The 21,878-nt window shown below is 45.2% G+C and overlaps 2 protein-coding genes across 2 annotated transcripts; both read right to left on the bottom strand.

The window, feature by feature from the left end:
* Nucleotides 1-13,663: 13,663 nt before the first annotated feature.
* On the bottom strand, nt 13,664-16,984 carry LOC127919240 (loricrin-like). Its single transcript, XM_052502728.1, has 2 exons — nt 16,189-16,984; nt 13,664-15,332 (listed from the first exon to the last, which is right to left on the bottom strand). Exon 2 carries the CDS (start codon nt 15,078-15,080, stop codon nt 14,172-14,174), a length of 909 nt encoding a protein of 302 aa, XP_052358688.1. The 5' UTR covers nt 15,081-15,332; nt 16,189-16,984; the 3' UTR covers nt 13,664-14,171.
* A 53-nt stretch (nt 16,985-17,037) lies between these two features.
* On the bottom strand, nt 17,038-21,459 carry LOC118396202 (CD81 antigen-like). Its single transcript, XM_035790305.2, has 3 exons — nt 21,286-21,459; nt 17,284-17,358; nt 17,038-17,185 (listed from the first exon to the last, which is right to left on the bottom strand). The coding sequence occupies exons 1-3, from the start codon at nt 21,442-21,444 to the stop codon at nt 17,060-17,062; spliced, it is 360 nt and encodes a 119-aa protein (XP_035646198.1). The 5' UTR covers nt 21,445-21,459; the 3' UTR covers nt 17,038-17,059.
* Nucleotides 21,460-21,878: the final 419 nt, after the last annotated feature.

Below are 21,878 nucleotides of genomic sequence, written 5' to 3'. Positions count from 1 at the left end.
GCCCAGCTATCCGAGTTCATCGGGCCAGTCAATTTCACATTCCTGCAGGATTTTTATAGCATGACAAAATTCGTGATGGTACCTGCCCATTGAACCATAATGTGCAAATGCACAGTGACTTTGCAAAAGTGAGAAAACATAAACAAATGGACATGATGAAATCAACACAACGAGTGATGGAAATGTACAACTATCACTGCTCAGCCAAATACCAGCTGTTCATCAGACCAGTCAATTTTGCATTTTTGAGCATGTCAAATTTCATATGGTAAATGCACATTGAAACATATTGCAAATGCGTGGCGCGCTTACAATATGATTCTAGTGAAAAAAACATCACCTAATGGACATGATGAAATCAGCACCAACGAGTGATGGAAATGTACAACTATCACTGCTCGGCCATCCTGTGTCCATCAGACCAGTCAATTTTGCATTTTTGAGCATGTCAAATTTCATATGGTAAATGCACATTGAAACATACAAATGCGTGCATTTGCAATATGATTCTATAGTGTAAAAACATCACCTAATGGACATGATGAAATCAACACAACAGTGATGGAAATGTACAACTATCACTGCTCGGCCATCCTGTGTCCATCAGACCAGTCAATTTTTGCATTTTTGAGCATGTCAAATTTCATATGGTAAATGCACATTGAAACATATTGCAAATGCGCGCGCACTTGCAATATGATTCTATAGTGAAAAACATCACCTAATGGACATGATGAAATCAACACAACGAGTGATGGAAATGTACAACTATCACTGCCCGGCCATCCTGTGTCCATCAGACCATTAATTTTTGCATTTTTGAGCATTTCAAATTTCATATTTGGTAAATGCACATTGCACAACAATGCAAATGTGCATTTGCAATATGATTCTATAGTGAAAAAACATCACCTAATGGACATGATGAAATCAACACAACGAGTGATGGAAATGTACAACTATCACTGCCCGGCCATCCTGTGTTCCCATAGCGAGCATTAATATCAGAATGACCGGTAAATGCATTTACAACCATATTTTAATTTTTGGGTTACCAGTTGCACAACAATGCACGTGCATTTGCAATATGATTCTATAGTGAAAAAACATCACCTAATGGACATGATGAAATCAACACAACAAGTGATGGAAATGTACAACTATCACTGCTCGGCCATCCTGTGTTCATCAGACCAGTCAATTTCACATTCCTGCAGGATTTTATAGCATGACAAATTCGTGATGGTACCTGCCATTGAACCATATTGCAAATGCACAGTGACTTTGCAAAGTGAGAAAACATAAACAAATGGACATGATGAAATCAACACAACAGGTGATGGAAATGTACAACTATCACTGCTCAGCCATCCTGTGTTCATCAGACCAGTCAATTTTGCATTTTTGAGCATGTCAAATTTCATATGGTAAATGCACATTGAAACATATTGCAAATACGCGCGCACTTGCAATATGATTCTATAGTGAAAAACATCACCTAATGGACATGATGAAATCAACACAACGAGTGATGGAAATGTACAACTATCACTGCTCCGGCCATCCTGTGTCCATCAGACCAGTCAATTTTGCATTTTTGAGCATGTCAAATTTCATATGGTAAATGCATATTGAAACATAGTTGCAAATGCGCGCACTTGCAATATGATTCTATAGTGTAAAAACATCACCTAATGGACATGATGAAATCAACACAACGAGTGATGGAAATGTACAACTATCACTGCCCGGCCATCCTGTGTTCCCATAGCGAGCATTAATATCAGAATGACCGGTAAATGCATTTACAACCATATTTTAATTTTTGGGTTACCAGTTTGCACAACAATGCACGCATTTGCAATATGATTCTATAGTGAAAAACATCACCTAATGGACATGATGAAATCAACACAACAAGTGATGGAAATGTACAACTATCACTGCTCGGCCATCCTGTGTTCATCAGACCAGTCAATTTCACATTCCTGCAGGATTTTATAGCATGACAAATTCGTGATGGTACCTGCCCATTGAACCATATTGCAAATGCACAGTGACTTTGCAAAGTGAAAAACATAAACAAATGGACATGATGAAATCAACACAACAGGTGATGGAAATGTACAACTATCACTGCTCAGCCATCCTGTGTTCATCAGACCAGTCAATTTTGCATTTTTGAGCATGTCAAATTTCATATGGTAAATGCACATTGAAACATATTGCAAATGCGCGCACTTGCAATATGATTCTATAGTGAAAAACATCACCTAATGGACATGATGAAATCAACACAACGAGTGATGGAAATGTACAACTATCACTGCCGGCCATCCTGTGTCCATCAGACCAGTCAATTTTGCATTTTTGAGCATTTCAAATTTCATATGGTAAATGCACATTGAAACATATTGCAAATGCGCGCACTTGCAATATGATTCTATAGTGAAAAACATCACCTAATGGACATGATGAAATCAACACAACGAGTGATGGAAATGTACAACTATCACTGCTCGGCCATCCTGTGTCCATCAGACCAGTCAATTTTGCATTTTTGAGCATGTCAAATTTCATATAGTAAATGCACATTGAAACATATTGCAAATGCGCGCGCACTTGCAATATGATTCTATAGTGTAAAACATCACCTAATGGACATGATGAAATCAACACAACGAGTGATGGAAATGTACAACTATCACTGCCCGCCATCCTGTGTTCCCATAGCGAGCATTAATATCAGAATGACCGGTAAATGCATTTACAACCATATTTTAATTTTTGGGTTACCAGTTGCACAACAATGCACGTGCATTTGCAATATGATTCTATAGTGAAAAAACATCACCTAATGGACATGATGAAATCAACACAACAAGTGATGGAAATGTACAACTATCACTGCTCGGCCATCCTGTGTCCATCAGACCAGTCAATTTCACATTCCTGCAGGATTTTATAGCATGACAAATTCGTGATGGTACCTGCCCATTGAACCATATTGCAAATGCACAGTGACTTTGCAAAAGTGAGAAAACATAAACAAATGGACATGATGAAATCAACACAACAGGTGATGGAAATGTACAACTATCACTGCTCAGCCATCCTGTGTTCATCAGACCAGTCAATTTAGCATTTTTGAGCATGTCAAATTTCATATGGTAAATGCACATTGAAACATATTGCAAATGCGCGCGCACTTGCAATATGATTCTATAGTGAAAAAACATCACCTAATGGACATGATGAAATCAACACAACGAGTGATGGAAATGTACAACTATCACTGCTCGGCCATCCTGTGTCCATCAGACCAGTCAATTTTGCATTTTTGAGCATTTCAAATTTCATATGGTAAATGCACATTGAAACATATTGCAAATGCGCGCACTTGCAATATGATTCTATAGTGTAAAAACATCACCTAATGGACATGATGAAATCAACACAACGAGTGATGGAAATGTACAACTATCACTGCCCGGCCATCCTGTGTTCCCATAGCGAGCATTAATATCAGAATGACCGGTAAATGCATTTACAACCATATTTTTATTTTTGGGTTACCAGTTGCACAACAATGCACGTGCATTTGCAATATGATTCTATAGTGTAAAAACATCACCTAATGGACATGATGAAATCAACACAACGAGTGATGGAAATGTACAACTATCACTGCCCGGCCATCCTGTGTTCCCATAGCGAGCATTAATATCAGAATGACCGGTAAATGCATTTACAACCATATTTTTATTTTTGGGTTACCAGTTGCACAACAATGCACGTGCATTTGCAATATGATTCTATAGTGAAAAAACATCACCTAATGGACATGATGAAATCAACACAACGAGTGATGGAAATGTACAACTATCACTGCTCGGCCATCCTGTGTCCATCAGACCAGTCAATTTTGCATTTTTGAGCATTTCAAATTTCATATGGTAAATGCACATTGAAACATATTGCAAATGCGCGCGCACTTGCAATATGATTCTATAGTGTAAAAACATCACCTAATGGACATGATGAAATCAACACAACGAGTGATGGAAATGTACAACTATCACTGCTCGGCCATCCTGTGTCCATCAGACCAGTCAATTTTGCATTTTTGAGCATTTCAAATTTCATATGGTAAATGCACATTGAAACATATTGCAAATGCGCGCGCACTTGCAATATGATTCTATAGTGTAAAAACATCACCTAATGGACATGATGAAGTCAACACAACGAGTGATGGAAAGGAACAACTATCACTGCCCGGCCATCCCGAGTTCATCAGGCCAGTCAATTTTGCATTTCTGCAGGATTTTTGAGCATGTCAAATTTCTTACGTCATTTGGCCCACAAAAAAAATCCTTATGCACAATTTAAAAAAATATATAAAAAAATATGATAATAAAATTGGACAAAAGTATATTCATACAGTTCTTACACATGTGTAATTGACAAAAAAATTGAAAGAATTTCAAAAAACGGTCCAGAAAGCACTTTTTTAAGGGTGTGTGAAGTTTTTTACAAAATTTTGACATTTTTGACTTCCTATGAAATCATATTGGAATTGGACAAAACATATTCCTTATGCGCATGTAAAAAAAAAAAAATTATGATAATAAAATTGGACAAAAGTATATTCATACAGTTCTTACACATGTGTAATTGACAAAAATCGAAAGAATTTCAAAAAACGGTCCAGAAAGCACTTTTTATGGGTGTGTGAAGTTTTTACAAAATTTTGACATTTTTGACTTTTGACTTTTGACTTCCTATGAAATCATATTGGAATTGGACAAAACATATTCCTTATGCGCATATAAAAAAATTAAAAAAATTATGATAATAAAATTGGACAAAAGTATATTCATACAGTTCTTACACATGTGTAATTGACAAAAAATCGAAAGAATTTCGAAAACGGTCCAGAAAGCACTTTTTATGGGTGTGTGAAGTTTTTACAAAATTTTGACATTTTTGACTTTTGACTTTTGACTTCCTATGAAATCATATTGGAATTGGACAAAACATATTCCTTATGCGCATATAAAAAATTTTAAAAAAATTATGATAATAAAATTGGACAAAAGTATATTCATACAGTTCTTACACATGTGTAATTGACAAAAAATCGAAAGAAGTTCGAAAAACGGTCCAGAAAGCACTTTTAAGGGGTGATAAGTTTTTGAAAAAAAAGTTCATTTTTTCAAAATTTTACTTTTGGACATTAATTTGGGTTACATATCCAATATGAAAAACCCCGGTGGAGCGCATTTGCCCCCTGTTGAATTTTTAAAGTGTTACAACTGGCAATTACCATATGGCATTTGCAATACACTTTGGATGAATCAACGCCGAATTGGGTGGTATTGGCCAATGTGTATATGGTTTGTCCGATGCCAATGACATGCCATTCATTTTTGTCCAATACAGGGGGGTATTCCCTTACTGTATTTAGCCTCCACATTGACTCTGTACCGTAATACCCTGTATATAGCCTCCACATTGACTCTGTACCGTAACACCCTGTATATAGCCTCCACATTGACTCTGTACCGGTACCCCCTGTATATAGCCTCCACATTGACTCTGTACCGGTACCCCCTGTATATAGCCTCCACATTGACTCTGTACCGTAATACCCTGTATATAGTCTCCACATTGACTCTGTACCGTAATACCCTGTATATAGCCTCCATATTGACTCTGTACCGGTACCCCTGTATATAGCCTCCACATTGACTCTGTACCGGTACCCCCTGTATATAGCCTCCACATTGACTCTGTACTGGTACCCCCTGTATATAGCCTCCACATTGACTCTGTACCGGTACCCCTGTATATAGCCTCCACATTGACTCTGTACCGGTACCCCCTGTATATAGCCTCCACATTGACTCTGTACGGTACCCCCTGTATATAGCCTCCACATTGACTCTGTACTGGTACCCCTGTATTTAGCCTCCCCAATGACTCTGTACCGTAATACCCTGTATATAGCCTCCACATTGACTCTGTACCGGTACCCCCTGTATTTAGCCTTCACATTGACTCTGTACTGGTACCCCTGTATATAGCCTCCACATTGACTCTGTACCGTAATACCCTGTATAGCCTCCACATTGACTCTGTACCGGTACCCCCTGTATATAGCCTCCACATTGACTCTGTACCGGTACCCCTGTATATAGCCTCCACATTGACTCTGTACCGGTACCCCCTGTATATAGCCTCCACATTGACTCTGTACCGGTACCCCCTGTATATAGCCTCCACATTGACTCTGTACTGGTACCGCCTGTATATAGCCTCCACATTGACTCTGTACCGTAATACCCTGTATATAGCCTCCACGTTGACTCTGTACTGGTACCCCCTGTATATAGCCTCCACATTGACTCTGTACCGGTAGCCCCTGTATATAGCCTCCACATTGACTCTGTACCGGTACCCCCTGTATATAGCCTCCACATTGACTCTGTACCGGTACCCCCTGTATATAGCCTCCACATTGACTCTGTACTGGTACCCCCTGTATTTAGCCTCCCCAATGACTCTGTAGCGTAATACCCTGTATATAGCCTCCACATTGACTCTGTACCGGTACCCCCTGTATTTAGCCTTCACATTGACTCTGTACCGTAATACCCTGTATTTAGCCTCCACATTGACTCTGTACCGTAATACCCTGTATATAGCCTCCACATTGACTCTGTACCGGTACCCCCTATATATAGACTCCACGTTGACTCTGTACTGGTACCCCCTGTATATAGCCTCCACATTGACTCTGTACCGGTACCCCCTGTATATAGCCTCCACATTGACTCTGTACCGGTACCCCCTGTATATAGCCTCCACATTGACTCTGTACCGGTACCCCCTGTATATAGCCTCCACATTGACTCTGTACTGGTACCCCCTGTATTTAGCCTCCCCAATGACTCTGTACCGTAATACCCTGTATATAGCCTCCACATTGACTCTGTACCGGTACCCCCTGTATTTAGCCTTCACATTGACTCTGTACTGGTACCCCCTGTATATAGCCTCCACATTGACTCTGTACCGTAATACCCTGTATATAGCCTCCACATTGACTCTGTACCGGTACCCCCTGTATATAGCCTCCACATTGACTCTGTACCGGTACCCCCTGTATATAGCCTCCACATTGACTCTGTACCGGTACCCCCTGTATATAGCCTCCACATTGACTCTGTACCGGTACCCCCTGTATATAGCCTCCACATTGACTCTGTACTGGTACCGCCTGTATATAGCCTCCACATTGACTCTGTACCGTAATACCCTGTATATAGCCTCCACGTTGACTCTGTACTGGTACCCCCTGTATATAGCCTCCACATTGACTCTGTACCGGTAGCCCCTGTATATAGCCTCCACATTGACTCTGTACCGGTACCCCTGTATATAGCCTCCACATTGACTCTGTACCGGTACCCCTGTATATAGCCTCCACATTGACTCTGTACTGGTACCCCCTGTATTTAGCCTCCCCAATGACTCTGTGCGTAATACCCTGTATATAGCCTCCACATTGACTCTGTACCGGTACCCCCTGTATTTAGCCTTCACATTGACTCAGTACCGTAATACCCTGTATTTAGCCTCCACATTGACTCTGTACCGTAATACCCTGTATATAGCCTCCACATTGACTCTGTACCGGTACCCCCTATATAGACTCCACGTTGACTCTGTACTGGTACCCCCTGTATATAGCCTCCACATTGACTCTGTACCGGTACCCCCTGTATATAGCCTCCACATTGACTCTGTACCGTAATACCCTGTATTTAGCCTCCACATTGACTCTGTACCGGTACCCCCTGTATTTAGCCTCCACATTGACTCTGTACCGTAATACCCTGTATATAGCCTCCACATTGACTCTGTACCGTAACACCCTGTATATAGCCTCCACATTGACTCTGTACCGGTACCCCCTGTATATAGCCTCCACATTGACTCTGTACCGGTACCCCCTGTATATAGCCTCCACATTGACTCTGTACCGTAATACCCTGTATATAGTCTCCACATTGACTCTGTACCGTAATACCCTGTATATAGCCTCCATATTGACTCTGTACCGGTACCCCCTGTATATAGCCTCCACATTGACTCTGTACCGGTACCCCCTGTATATAGCCTCCACATTGACTCTGTACTGGTACCCCCTGTATATAGCCTCCACATTGACTCTGTACCGTAATACCCTGTATATAGCCTCCACGTTGACTCTGTACTGGTACCCCCTGTATATAGCCTCCACATTGACTCTGTACCGGTACCCCCTGTATATAGCCTCCACATTGACTCTGTACCGGTACCCCCTGTATTTAGCCTTCACATTGACTCTGTACTGGTACCCCCTGTATATAGCCTCCACATTGACTCTGTACCGTAATACCCTGTATATAGCCTCCATGTTGACTCTGTACTGGTACCCCCTGTATATAGCCTCCACATTGACTCTGTACCGGTACCCCCTGTATATAGCCTCCACATTGACTCTGTACCGGTACCCCCTGTATATAGCCTCCACATTGACTCTGTACCGGTACCCCCTGTATATAGCCTCCACATTGACTCTGTACTGGTACCGCCTGTATATAGCCTCCACATTGACTCTGTACCGTAATACCCTGTATATAGCCTCCACGTTGACTCTGTACTGGTACCCCCTGTATATAGCCTCCACATTGACTCTGTACCGGTACCCCCTGTATATAGCCTCCACATTGACTCTGTACCGGTACCCCCTGTATATAGCCTCCACATTGACTCTGTACCGGTACCCCCTGTATATAGCCTCCACATTGACTCTGTACTGGTACCCCCTGTATTTAGCCTCCCCAATGACTCTGTACCGTAATACCCTGTATATAGCCTCCACATTGACTCTGTACCGGTACCCCCTGTATTTAGCCTTCACATTGACTCTGTACCGTAATACCCTGTATTTAGCCTCCACATTGACTCTGTACCGTAATACCCTGTATATAGCCTCCACATTGACTCTGTACCGGTACCCCCTATATATAGCCTCCACGTTGACTCTGTACTGGTACCCCCTGTATATAGCCTCCACATTGACTCTGTACCGGTACCCCCTGTATATAGCCTCCACATTGACTCTGTACCGTAATACCCTGTATTTAGCCTCCACATTGACTCTGTACCGGTACCCCCTGTATTTAGCCTCCACATTGACTCTGTACCGTAATACCCTGTATATAGCCTCCACATTGACTCTGTACCGTAACACCCTGTATATAGCCTCCACATTGACTCTGTACCGGTACCCCCTGTATATAGCCTCCACATTGACTCTGTACCGTAATACCCTGTATTTAGCCTCCACATTGACTCTGTACCAGTACCCCCTGTATATAGCCTCCACATTGACTCTGTACCGGTACCCCCTGTATATAGCCTCCACATTGACTCTGTACCGGTACCCCCTGTATATAGCCTCCACATTGACTCTGTACTCCCCTGTATATAGCCTCCACATTGACTCTGTACCGTAATACCCTGTATTTAGCCTCCACATTGACTCTGTACCGTAATACCCTCTATATAGCCTCCACGTTGACTCTGTACTGGTACCCCCTATATATAGCCTCCACATTGACTCTGTACCGGTACCCCCTGTATATAGCCTCCACATTGACTCTGTACCGTAATACCCTGTATTTAGCCTCCACATTGACTCTGTACCAGTACCCCCTGTATATAGCCTCCACATTGACTCTGTACCGGTACCCCCTGTATATAGCCTCCACATTGACTCTGTACCGGTACCCCCTGTATATAGCATCCACATTGACTCTGTACCGGTACCCCCTGTATATAGCCTCCACATTGACTCTGTACCGTAATACCCTGTATTTAACCTCCACATTGACTCTGTACCGTAATACCCTCTATATAGCCTCCACGTTGACTCTGTACTGGTACCCCCTGTATATAGCCTCCACATTGACTCTGTACCGGTACCCCCTGTATATAGCCTCCACATTGACTCTGTACCGTAATACCCTGTATTTAGCCTCCACATTGACTCTGTACCAGTACCCCTGTATATAGCCTCCACATTGACTCTGTACCGGTACCCTGTATATAGCCTCCACATTGACTCTGTACCGGTACCCCTGTATATAGCCTCCACATTGACTCTGTACCGGTACCCCCTGTATATAGCCTCCACATTGACTCTGTACCGTAATACCCTGTATATAGTCTCCACATTGACTCTGTACCGTAATACCCTGTATATAGCCTCCACATTGACTCTGTACCGGTACCCCCTGTATATAGCCTCCACATTGACTCTGTACCGGTACCCCCTGTATATAGCCTCCACATTGACTCTGTACCGGTACCCCCTGTATATAGTCTCCACATTGACTCTGTACTGGTGCCCCCTGTATATAGCCTCCACATTGACTCTGTACCGTAATACCCTTTTTTTAGCCTCCACAGTGACTCTGTACCGGTACCCCCTGTATATAGCCTCCACATTGACTCTGTACCGGTACCCCCTGTATATAGTCTCCACATTGACTCTGTACCGGTACCCCCTGTATATAGCCTCCACATTGACTCTGTACCAGTACCCCCTGTATATAGCCTCCACATTGACTGTGTTCCGGTACCCCCTGTATATAGTCTCCACATTGACTCTGTACTGGTGCCCCCTGTATATAGCCTCCACATTGACTCTGTACCGTAATACCCTGTATTTAGCCTCCACATTGACTCTGTACCGGTACCCCCTGTATATAGCCTCCACATTGACTCTGTACCGGTACCCCCTGTATATAGCCTCCACATTGACTCTGTACCGGTACCCCCTGTATATAGCCTCCACATTGACTCTGTACCGTAATACCCTGTATATAGCCTCCACATTGACTCTGTACCGGTACCCCCTGTATATAGTCTCCACATTGACTCTGTACCGTAATACCCTGTATTTAGCCTCCACATTGACTCTGTACCAGTACCCCCTGTATATAGCCTCCACATTGAATCTGTACCGGTACCCCCTGTATATAGCCTCCACATTGACTCTGTACCGGTACCCCCTGTATATAGCCTCCAAATTGACTCTGTACCGGTACCCCCTGTATATAGCCTCCACATTGACTCTGTACCGTAATACCCTGTATTTAGCCTCCACATTGACTCTGTACCAGTACCCCCTGTATATAGCCTCCACATTGACTCTGTACTGGTACGCCCTGTATATAGCCTCCACATTGACTCTGTACCGGTACCCCCTGTATATAGCCTCCACATTGACTCTGTACCGGTACCCCCTGTATATAGCCTCCACATTGACTCTGTACTGGTACCTCCTGTATATAGCCTCCACATTGACTCTGTACCGTAATACCCTGTATATAGTCTCCACATTGACTCTGTACCGTAATACCCTGTATATAGCCTCCACATTGACTCTGTACCGGTACCCCCTGTATATAGTCTCCACATTGACTCTGTACTGGTACCCCCTGTATATAGCCTCCACATTGACTCTGTACCGTAATACCCTGTATTTAGCCTCCACATTGACTCTGTACCGTAATACCCTCTATATAGCCTCCACGTTGACTCTGTACTGGTACCCCCTGTATATAGCCTCCACATTGACTCTGTACCGGTACCCCCTGTATATAGCCTCCACATTGACTCTGTACCGTAATACCCTGTATTTAGCCTCCACATTGACTCTGTACCGTAATACCCTGTATATAGCCTCCACATTGACTCTGTACCGGTACCCCCTGTATATAGCCTCCACATTGACTCTGTACCGTAATACCCTGTATTTAGCCTCCACATTGACTCTATACCAGTACCCCCTGTATGTAGCCTCCACATTGACTCTGTACCGGTACCCCCTGTATATAGCCTCCACATTGACTCTGTACCGGTACCCCCTGTATATAGCCTCCACATTGACTCTGTACCGGTACCCCCTGTATATAGCCTCCACATTGACTCTGTACCGGTACCCCCTGTATATAGCCTCCACATTGACTCTGTACCGTAATACCCTGTATTTAGCCTCCACATTGACTCTGTACCAGTACCCCCTGTATATAGCCTCCACATTGACTCTGTACTGGTACGCCCTGTATATAGCCTCCACATTGACTCTGTACCGGTACCCCCTGTATATAGCCTCCACATTGACTCTGTACCGGTACCCCCTGTATATAGCCTCCACATTGACTCTGTACTGGTACCCCCTGTATATAGCCTCCACATTGACTCTGTACCGTAATACCCTGTATATAGTCTCCACATTGACTCTGTACCGTAATACCCTGTATATAGCCTCCACATTGACTCTGTACCGGTACCCCCTGTATATAGCCTCCACATTGACTCTTTACTGGTACCCCCTGTATATAGCCTCCACATTGACTCTGTACTGGTACCCCCTGTATATAGCCTCCACATTGACTCTGTACCGTAATACCCTATATATAGTCTCCACATTGACTCTGTACCGTAATACCCTGTATATAGCCTCCACATTGACTCTGTACCGGTACCCCCTGTATATAGCCTCCACATTGACTCTTTACTGGTACCCCCTGTATATAGCCTCCACATTGACTCTGTACTGGTACCCCCTGTATATAGCCTCCACATTGACTCTGTACCGTAATACCCTGTATATAGTCTCCACATTGACTCTGTACCGTAATACCCTGTATATAGCCTCCACATTGACTCTGTACCGGTACCCCCTGTATATAGCCTCCACATTGACTCTTTACTGGTACCCCCTGTATATAGCCTCCACATTGACTCTGTACCGTAATACCCTGTATTTAGCCTCCACATTGACTCTGTACCGTAATACCCTGTATATAGCCTCCACATTGACTCTGTACTGGTACCCCCTGTATATAGCCTCCACATTGACTCTGTACCGGTACCCCCTGTATATAGCCTCCACATTGACTCTGTACCGGTACCCCCTGTATTTAGCCTCCACATTGACTCTGTACTGGTACGCCTGTATATAGCCTCCACATTGACTCTGTACCAGTACCCCCTGTATATAGCCTCCACATTGACTCTGTACTGGTACCCCTGTATATAGCCTCCACATTGACTCTGTACTGGTACCCCCTGTATATAGCCTCCACATTGACTCTGTACTGGTACGCCCTGTATATAGCCTCCACATTGACTCTGTACTGGTACCCCTGTATATAGCCTCCACACTGACTCTGTACCGGTACCCCTGTATATAGCCTCCACATTGACTCTGTACCGGTACCCCCTGTATATAGCCTCCACATTGACTCTGTACCGGTACCCCCTGTATATAGCCTCCACATTGACTCTGTACTGGTACCCCTGTATATAGCCTCCACATTGACTCTGTACCGTAATACCCTGTATTTAGCCTCCACATTGACTCTGTACCAGTACCCCTGTATATAGCCTCCACATTGACTCTGTACCGGTACCCCCTGTATATAGCCTCCACATTGACTCTGTACCGGTACCCCTGTATATAGCCTCCACATTGACTCTGTACCGGTACCCCTGTATATAGCCTCCACATTGACTCTGTACTGGTACCCCTGTATATAGCCTCCACATTGACTCTGTACCGTAATACCCTGTATTTAGCCTCCACATTGACTCTGTACCGTAATACCCTGTATATAGCCTCCACATTGACTCTGTACCGGTACCCCCTGTATATAGCCTCCACATTGACTCTTTACTGGTACCCCCTGTATATAGCCTCCACATTGACTCTGTACTGGTACCCCCTGTATATAGCCTCCACATTGACTCTGTACCGTAATACCCTGTATATAGCCTCCACATTGACTCTGTACCGGTACCCCCTGTATATAGCCTCCACATTGACTCTTTACTGGTACCCCCTGTATATAGCCTCCACATTGACTCTGTACCGTACTACCCTGTATTTAGCCTCCACATTGACTCTGTACCGTAATACCCTGTATATAGCCTCCACATTGACTCTGTACTGGTACCCCCTGTATATAGCCTCCACATTGACTCTGTACCGGTACCCCCTGTATATAGCCTCCACATTGACTCTGTACCGGTACCCCCTGTATTTAGCCTCCACATTGACTCTGTACTGGTACGCCCTGTATATAGCCTCCACATTGACTCTGTACCAGTACCCCCTGTATATAGCCTCCACATTGACTCTGTACTGGTACCCCTGTATATAGCCTCCACATTGACTCTGTACTGGTACCCCCTGTATATAGCCTCCACATTGACTCTGTACTGGTACACCCTGTATATAGCCTCCACATTGACTCTGTACTGGTACCCCCTGTATATAGCCTCCACACTGACTCTGTACCGGTACCCCCTGTATATAGCCTCCACATTGACTCTGTACCGGTACCCCCTGTATATAGCCTCCACATTGACTCTGTACCGGTACCCCCTGTATATAGCCTCCACATTGACTCTGTACTGGTACCCCCTGTATATAGCCTCCACATTGACTCTGTACCGTAATACCCTGTATTTAGCCTCCACATTGACTCTGTACCAGTACCCCCTGTATATAGCCTCCACATTGACTCTGTACCGGTACCCCCTGTATATAGCCTCCACATTGACTCTGTACCGGTACCCCCTGTATATAGCCTCCACATTGACTCTGTACCGGTACCCCCTGTATATAGCCTCCACATTGACTCTGTACTGGTACCCCCTGTATATAGCCTCCACATTGACTCTGTACCGTAATACCCTGTATATAGTCTCCACATTGACTCTGTACCGTAATACCCTGTATATAGCCTCCACATTGACTCTGTACCGGTACCCCCTGTATATAGCCACCACATTGACTCTGTACCGGTACCCCCTGTATATAGCCTCCACATTGACTCTGTACTGGTACCCCCTGTATATAGCCTCCACATTGACTCTGTACCGTAATACCCTGTATTTAGCCTCCACATTGACTCTGTACCGTAATACCCTGTATATAGCCTCCACATTGACTCTGTACCGGTACCCCTGTATATAGCCTCCACATTGACTCTGTACCGTAATACCCTGTATTTAGCCTCCACATTGACTCTGTACCAGTACCCCCTGTATGTAGCCTCCACATTGACTCTGTACCGGTACCCCCTGTATATAGCCTCCACATTGACTCTGTACCGGTACCCCCTGTATATAGCCTCCACATTGACTCTGTACCGGTACCCCCTGTATATAGCCTCCACATTGACTCTGTACCGGTACCCCTGTATATAGCCTCCACATTGACTCTGTACCGTAATACCCTGTATTTAGCCTCCACATTGACTCTGTACCAGTACCCCCTGTATATAGCCTCCCACATTGACTCTGTACTGGTACGCCCTGTATATAGCCTCCACATTGACTCTGTACCGGTACCCCTGTATATAGCCTCCACATTGACTCTGTACCGGTACCCCTGTATATAGCCTCCACATTGACTCTGTACTGGTACCCCCTGTATATAGCCTCCACATTGACTCTGTACCGTAATACCCTGTATATAGTCTCCACATTGACTCTGTACCGTAATACCCTGTATATAGCCTCCACATTGACTCTGTACCGGTACCCCCTGTATATAGCCTCCACATTGACTCTTTACTGGTACCCCCTGTATATAGCCTCCACATTGACTCTGTACTGGTACCCCCTGTATATAGCCTCCACATTGACTCTGTACCGTAATACCCTATATATAGTCTCCACATTGACTCTGTACCGTAATACCCTGTATATAGCCTCCACATTGACTCTGTACCGGTACCCCCTGTATATAGCCTCCACATTGACTCTTTACTGGTACCCCTGTATATAGCCTCCACATTGACTCTGTACTGGTACCCCCCTGTATATAGCCTCCACATTGACTCTGTACCGTAATACCCTGTATATAGTCTCCACATTGACTCTGTACCGTAATACCCTGTATATAGCCTCCACATTGACTCTGTACCGGTACCCCCTGTATATAGCCTCCACATTGACTCTTTACTGGTACCCCCTGTATATAGCCTCCACATTGACTCTGTACCGTAATACCCTGTATTTAGCCTCCACATTGACTCTGTACCGTAATACCCTGTATATAGCCTCCACATTGACTCTGTACTGGTACCCCCTGTATATAGCCTCCACATTGACTCTGTACCGGTACCCCCTGTATATAGCCTCCACATTGACTCTGTACCGGTACCCCCTGTATTTAGCCTCCACGTTGACTCTGTACTGGTACGCCCTGTATATAGCCTCCACATTGACTCTGTACCAGTACCCCCTGTATATAGCCTCCACATTGACTCTGTACTGGTACCCCCTGTATATAGCCTCCACATTGACTCTGTACTGGTACCCCCTGTATATAGCCTCCACATTGACTCTGTACTGGTACGCCCTGTATATAGCCTCCACATTGACTCTGTACCGGTACCCCCTGTATTTAGCCTCGCTATTGTTATTTACTGCTGTTCTTTAATTACTTGTTACTTTCATTTTTTTTTTTTTTTTTTAGGTATTTTTGTTAAAACTGCATTGTTGGTTAAGGGCTTGTAAGTAAGCATTTCACTGTAAGGTCTACAGCTGTTGTATTCGGCATTTCACTGTAAGGTCTACAGCTGTTGTATTCGGCGCATGTGACAAATACAATTTGATTTGACTTGATTTTATATTATTTAATTGACAAAAAAAATTTTTTTAACCAATCACATCAGATCCTTTCAGATGAGCTCTTTTTTTCCCAGAGCTGATCTGATTGGTCAAAAGACCCAATGAATAAATAAAAGATCAGAATTGGGCCGACTGTGTAAAAAAACACAGTCATTTGTGATCTCCAGGATCGACAGGAATAGCTAGTGTTTTATATAATCACATTACTACATTATCGCTACAACTCTGTTAATTTTAACCACTTTAACAGATTGAAATGATGATGAAATCAGCCAGAGGTCAGAGGTCAGAGAACTACCGTCTCGTGGAACACCTCCAGGACTTTGATAGCAGCCGTTTTGCTGGAAGAGTCTACAACGTCCACAGACTTGATGTACGCCGCGTCATAGAAGTTTATCATCTCCTTGGAGATCTGGAACAAACGGAGATAGCAGAGTTTGGTAGAGTCCATGTGTGTGTTTGTGCATGTGCGTGTGTGTGTGTGTGTGTGTGTGTGTGTGCGCGTCTTACTGTGTCACGGTTACTAAATCCCCAGATCCCAGCAGCCACCTCACAGGCGAAGAGGCACACCAACAGGAAGAAGAACTGAAAGAGAAAGACAAAAGAGAGATTAATTTGTCAAGCTTTTTTAAAACTTGATCGTCCACAAAAATGATTGGTCCCAGAGAGAGAGAGAGTACAGGCTCAGTGAGCACAGCCTTGCCATTGAGAAGGGTAGACACAGGAAAACCTGGCTCCCTGTAGAGGAAAGGCTGTGTAACCACTGCACAACAGCAGAACCTGAGACGGAGCTTCATTTCATTCTCATTTGATTTATTTTATTATATTGTAAATATCCAAAATAAGCTTTGGCAATATGTACATTGTTACGTCATCCCAATAAAGTGAATTGAATTGAATTGAGAGAGAGAGCTGTAGGGCTGTGCTACTGAGAGAGAGAGAGAGAGAGAGAGAGATAGAGCTGTAGGTCTGTGCTATTGAGAGAGAGAGAGCTGTAGGGCTGTGCTACTGAGAGAGAGAGAGAGCTGTAGGGCTGTGCTACTGAGAGAGAGAGAGAGCTGTAGGGCTGTGCTACTGAGAGAGAGAGAGGTAGGGCTGTGCTACTGAGAGAGAGAGAGAGAGAGAGAGAGAGAGAGCTGTATGGCTGTGATACTGAGAGAGAGAGAGAGAGAGAGAGAGAGAGAGAGAGAGAGAGAGAGAGAGAGAGAGAGAGAGAGAGAGAGATGTAGGGCTGTGATAGAGAGAGCTGTAGGGCTGTGCTACTGAGAGAGAGAGCTGTAGGGCTGTGCTACTGAGAGAGAGAGAGAGGTGTAAGGGCTGTGCTACTGAGAGAGAGAGAGAGGTGTAAGGGCTGTGCTACTGAGAGAGAGAGAGAGCTGTAAGGGCTGTGCTACTGAGAGAGAGAGAGGTAGGGCTGTGCTACTGAGAGAGAGAGAGGTAGGGCTGTGCTACTGAGAGAGAGAGAGAGAGAGAGAGAGAGAGCTGTAGGGCTGTGCTACTGGGAGAGAGAGAGCTGTAGGGCTGTGCTACTGAGAGAGAGAGAGCGAGAGAGAGAGCGAGAGAGAGAGAGAGCTGTAGGGCCGTGCTACTGAGAGAGAGAACTGTAGGGCTGTGCTACTGAGAGAGAGAACTGTAGGGCTGTGCTACTGAGAGAGAGAGAGCTGTAGGGCTGTGCTACTGAGAGAGAGAGAGCTGTAGGGCTGTGCTACTGAGAGAGAGAGAGCTGTAGGGCTGTGCTACTGAGAGAGAGAGCTGTAGGGCTGTGCTACTGAGAGAGAGAGAGAGAGAGCTGTAGGGCTGTGCTACTGAGAGAGAGAGAGAGAGCTGTAGGGCTGTGCTACTGAGAGAGAGAGAGCTGTAGGGCTGTGCTACTGAGAGAGAGAGAGCTGTAGGGCTGTGCTACTGAGAGAGAGAGAGCTGTAGGGCTGTGCTACTGAGAGAGAGAGAGCTGTAGGGCTGTGCTACTGAGAGAGAGAGAGCTGTAGGGCTGTGTTACTGAAAGAGAGAACTGTAGGGCTGTGCTACTGAGAGAGAGAGAGCGAGAGAGCGAGAGAGAGAGAGAGCGAGAGCTGTAGGGCTGTGTTACTGAAAGAGAGAACTGTAGGGCTGTGCTACTGAGAGAGAGAGAGCGAGAGAGCGAGAGAGAGAGAGAGCGAGAGCTGTAGGGCTGTGATACTGAGAGAGAGAGAGAGAGAGAGAGAGAGAGAGAGAGCTGTAGGGCTGTGATACTGAGAGAGAGAGAGAGAGAGAGAGAGAGAGAGAGAGAGAGAGAGAGAGAGAGAGAGCTGTAGGGCTGTGATACTGAGAGAGAGAGAGAGAGAGAGAGAGAGAGAGAGAGAGAGAGAGAGAGAGAGCTGTAGGGCTGTGATACTGAGAGAGAGAGAGAGAGAGAGAGAGAGAGAGAGAGAGAGAGAGAGAGAGAGCTGTAGGGCTGTGATACTGAGAGAGAGAGAGAGAGAGAGAGAGAGAGAGAGAGAGAGAGAGAGAGAGAGAGAGAGAGATGTAGCTGTGATAGAGAGAGCTGTAGGGCTGTGCTACTGAGAGAGAGAGCTGTAGGGCTGTGCTACTGAGAGAGAGAGCTGTAGGGCTGTGCTACTGAGAGAGAGAGAGCTGTAGGGCTGTGCTACTGAGAGAGAGAGAGAGCTGTAAGGGCTGTGATACTGAGAGAGAGAGAGAGCTGCAGGGCTGTGCTACTGAGAGAGAGAACTGTAGGGCTGTGCTACTGAGAGAGAGAGAGAGAGAGAGAGAGAGAGAGAGAGAGAGAGAGAGAGAGAGAGAGAGAGAGAGAGAGAGAGAGAGAGAGAGAGAGCTGTAGGGCCGTGCTACTGAGAGAGAGAACTGTAGGGCTGTGCTACTGAGAGAGAGAGAGAGAGAGCTGTAGGGCTGTGCTACTGGGAGAGAGAGAGCTGTAGGGCTGTGTTACTGAAAGAGAGAACTGTAGGGCTGTGCTACTGAGAGAGAGAGAGAGCGAGAGAGCGAGAGAGAGAGAGAGCTGTAGGGCTGTGATACTGAGAGAGAGAGCTGTAAGGGCTGTGATACTGAGAGAGAGAGAGCTGCAGGGCTGTGCTACTGAGAGAGAGAACTGTAGGGCTGTGCTACTGAGAGAGAGAGAGCTGTAGGGCTGTGCTACTGAGAGAGAGAGAGCTGTAGGGCTGTGCTACTGAGAGAGAGAGAGCTGTAGGGCTGTGCTACAGAGAGAGAGAGCTGTAGGGCTGTGCTACAGAGAGAGAGAGAGAGAGAGAGAGAGAGAGAGAGAGAGAGAGAGAGAGAGAGAGAGAGAGAGAGAGAGAGAGCTGTAGGGCCGTGCTACTGAGAGAGAGAACTGTAGGGCTGTGCTACTGAGAGAGAGAGAGCTGTAGGGCTGTGCTACTGAGAGAGAGAGAGAGCTGTAGGGCTGTGCTACTGAGAGAGAGAGCTGTAGGGCTGTGCTACTGAGAGAGAGAGAGAGAGAGCTGTAGGGCTGTGCTACTGAGAGAGAGAGAGAGAGCTGTAGGGCTGTGCTACTGAGAGAGAGAGAGAGCTGTAGGGCTGTGCTACTGAGAGAGAGAGAGCTGTAGGGCTGTGCTACTGAGAGAGAGAGCTGTAGGGCTGTGCTACTGAGAGAGAGAGAGCTGTAGGGCTGTGCTACTGAGAGAGAGAGAGCTGTAGGGCTGTGCTACTGAGAGAGAGAGAGCTGTAGGGCTGTGTTACTGAAAGAGAGAACTGTAGGGCTGTGCTACTGAGAGAGAGAGAGAGAGAGAGAGAGAGCGAGAGAGAGCGAGAGCTGTAGGGCTGTGATACTGAGAGAGAGAGAGAGAGAGAGAGAGAGAGAGAGAGAGAGAGAGAGAGAGAGAGAGAGAGAGAGAGAGAGAGAGAGAGAGGGAGAGAGAGAGAGAGAGAGAGAGCGCTGTAGGGCTGTGATACTGAGAGAGAGAGAGAGAGAGAGAGAGAGAGAGAGAGAGAGAGAGAGAGAGAGAGAGAGAGAGAGAGAGAGAGAGAGAGATGTAGGGCTGTGATAGAGAGAGCTGTAGGGCTGTGCTACTGAGAGAGAGAGCTGTAGGGCTGTGCTACTGAGAGAGAGAGAGCTGTAGGGCTGTGCTACTGAGAGAGAGAGAGCTGTAGGGCTGTGCTACTGAGAGAGAGAGAGAGCTGTAGGGCTGTGCTACTGAGAGAGAGAGAGAGCTGTAAGGGCTGTGATACTGAGAGAGAGAGAGCTGCAGGGGTGTGCTACTGAGAGAGAGAGAGCTGCAGGGCTGTGCTACTCTCCCATGTTTAGAGGTCTGTTAATATTGCTGTCCATCCAGGGACACTGCACTGTGGCTGACCCTGTGCACCTCTCCGTGTATGTATATCTGGATATGCTAATTAATGCAGAAAAAAACCCACATTTATTTTCTAACCAATAGATAATAAAATACATATTCTATTCCTGAGAGAGAGCGCCGTTGGGCCGAGCTACACTCCAATGTTGAGAGGCGTGCCCTGAAAGACAAGCGGTGTTGTCCTGCTGCCCTCTAGTGGTCACTCACTCACCGTTCCAAGGAGGCACTGAGATTCCTGGATGGCACCATAGCAACCAAGGAACCCTACAATCATCATCACAGCTCCCACAGCAATCAGGATGTACACGCCTAGAGAAAAAGACACAACTCCATTGGTCCCACAGTGAGAAAAAAATGCACTTATTTCCATTCATCTACTTGCCCTGCCGTCATTTTGACATTTTCTTTTTAGGACATCCAGGGTTACAAATACAACACAATTTGACATAAACAGTTTGATTCATGAATGTTATGAAACAAATGTCAAGAAACAAATAAGGTCCGCCAAGCAAAAACATGATTAAAAAATATATAATCTAATGAAGTAAAATGTTATTGGTCGCAGACACATACTGTATTTAGCAGATGTTATTGCGGTTGTAGCAAAATGCTTGTGTTCCTAGCTCAAACTGTTTTTATTTTTTAGTTATTTTATTTCACCTTTATTTAACCAGGTAGGCCAGTTGAGAACAAGTTCTCATTTACAACCCGCGACCTGGCCAAGATAAAAGCAGTTCGACACATACATTGACTGTATGTTTGTTTTACTCCATGTGTAACTCTGTGTTGTTGTATGTGTCGCAC

The sequence above is a fragment of the Oncorhynchus keta genome, unplaced genomic scaffold (assembly GCF_023373465.1).
Source record: "Oncorhynchus keta strain PuntledgeMale-10-30-2019 unplaced genomic scaffold, Oket_V2 Un_contig_16064_pilon_pilon, whole genome shotgun sequence".
NCBI lineage: Eukaryota > Metazoa > Chordata > Actinopteri > Salmoniformes > Salmonidae > Oncorhynchus > Oncorhynchus keta.
This window is presented reverse-complemented; position numbering and strand designations above follow the sequence as displayed.

Excerpts from the sequence above, each read along its gene's own strand:
- LOC127919240 (XM_052502728.1), bottom strand. The coding sequence starts at position 15,080 with ATGTGGAGGCTATATACAGGGTATTACGGTACAGAGTCAATGTGGAGG.
- LOC118396202 (XM_035790305.2), bottom strand. The coding sequence starts at position 21,444 with ATGGAAATAAGTGCATTTTTTTCTCACTGTGGGACCAATGGAGTTGTG. Across the intron at positions 17,359-21,285 it reads CTCAGTGCCTCCTTGGAACG|TTCTTCTTCCTGTTGGTGTG; the intron begins GTGAGTGAGTGA and ends TTTCTCTTTCAG. Across the intron at positions 17,186-17,283 it reads GATTTAGTAACCGTGACACA|ATCTCCAAGGAGATGATAAA; the intron begins GTAAGACGCGCA and ends CGTTTGTTCCAG.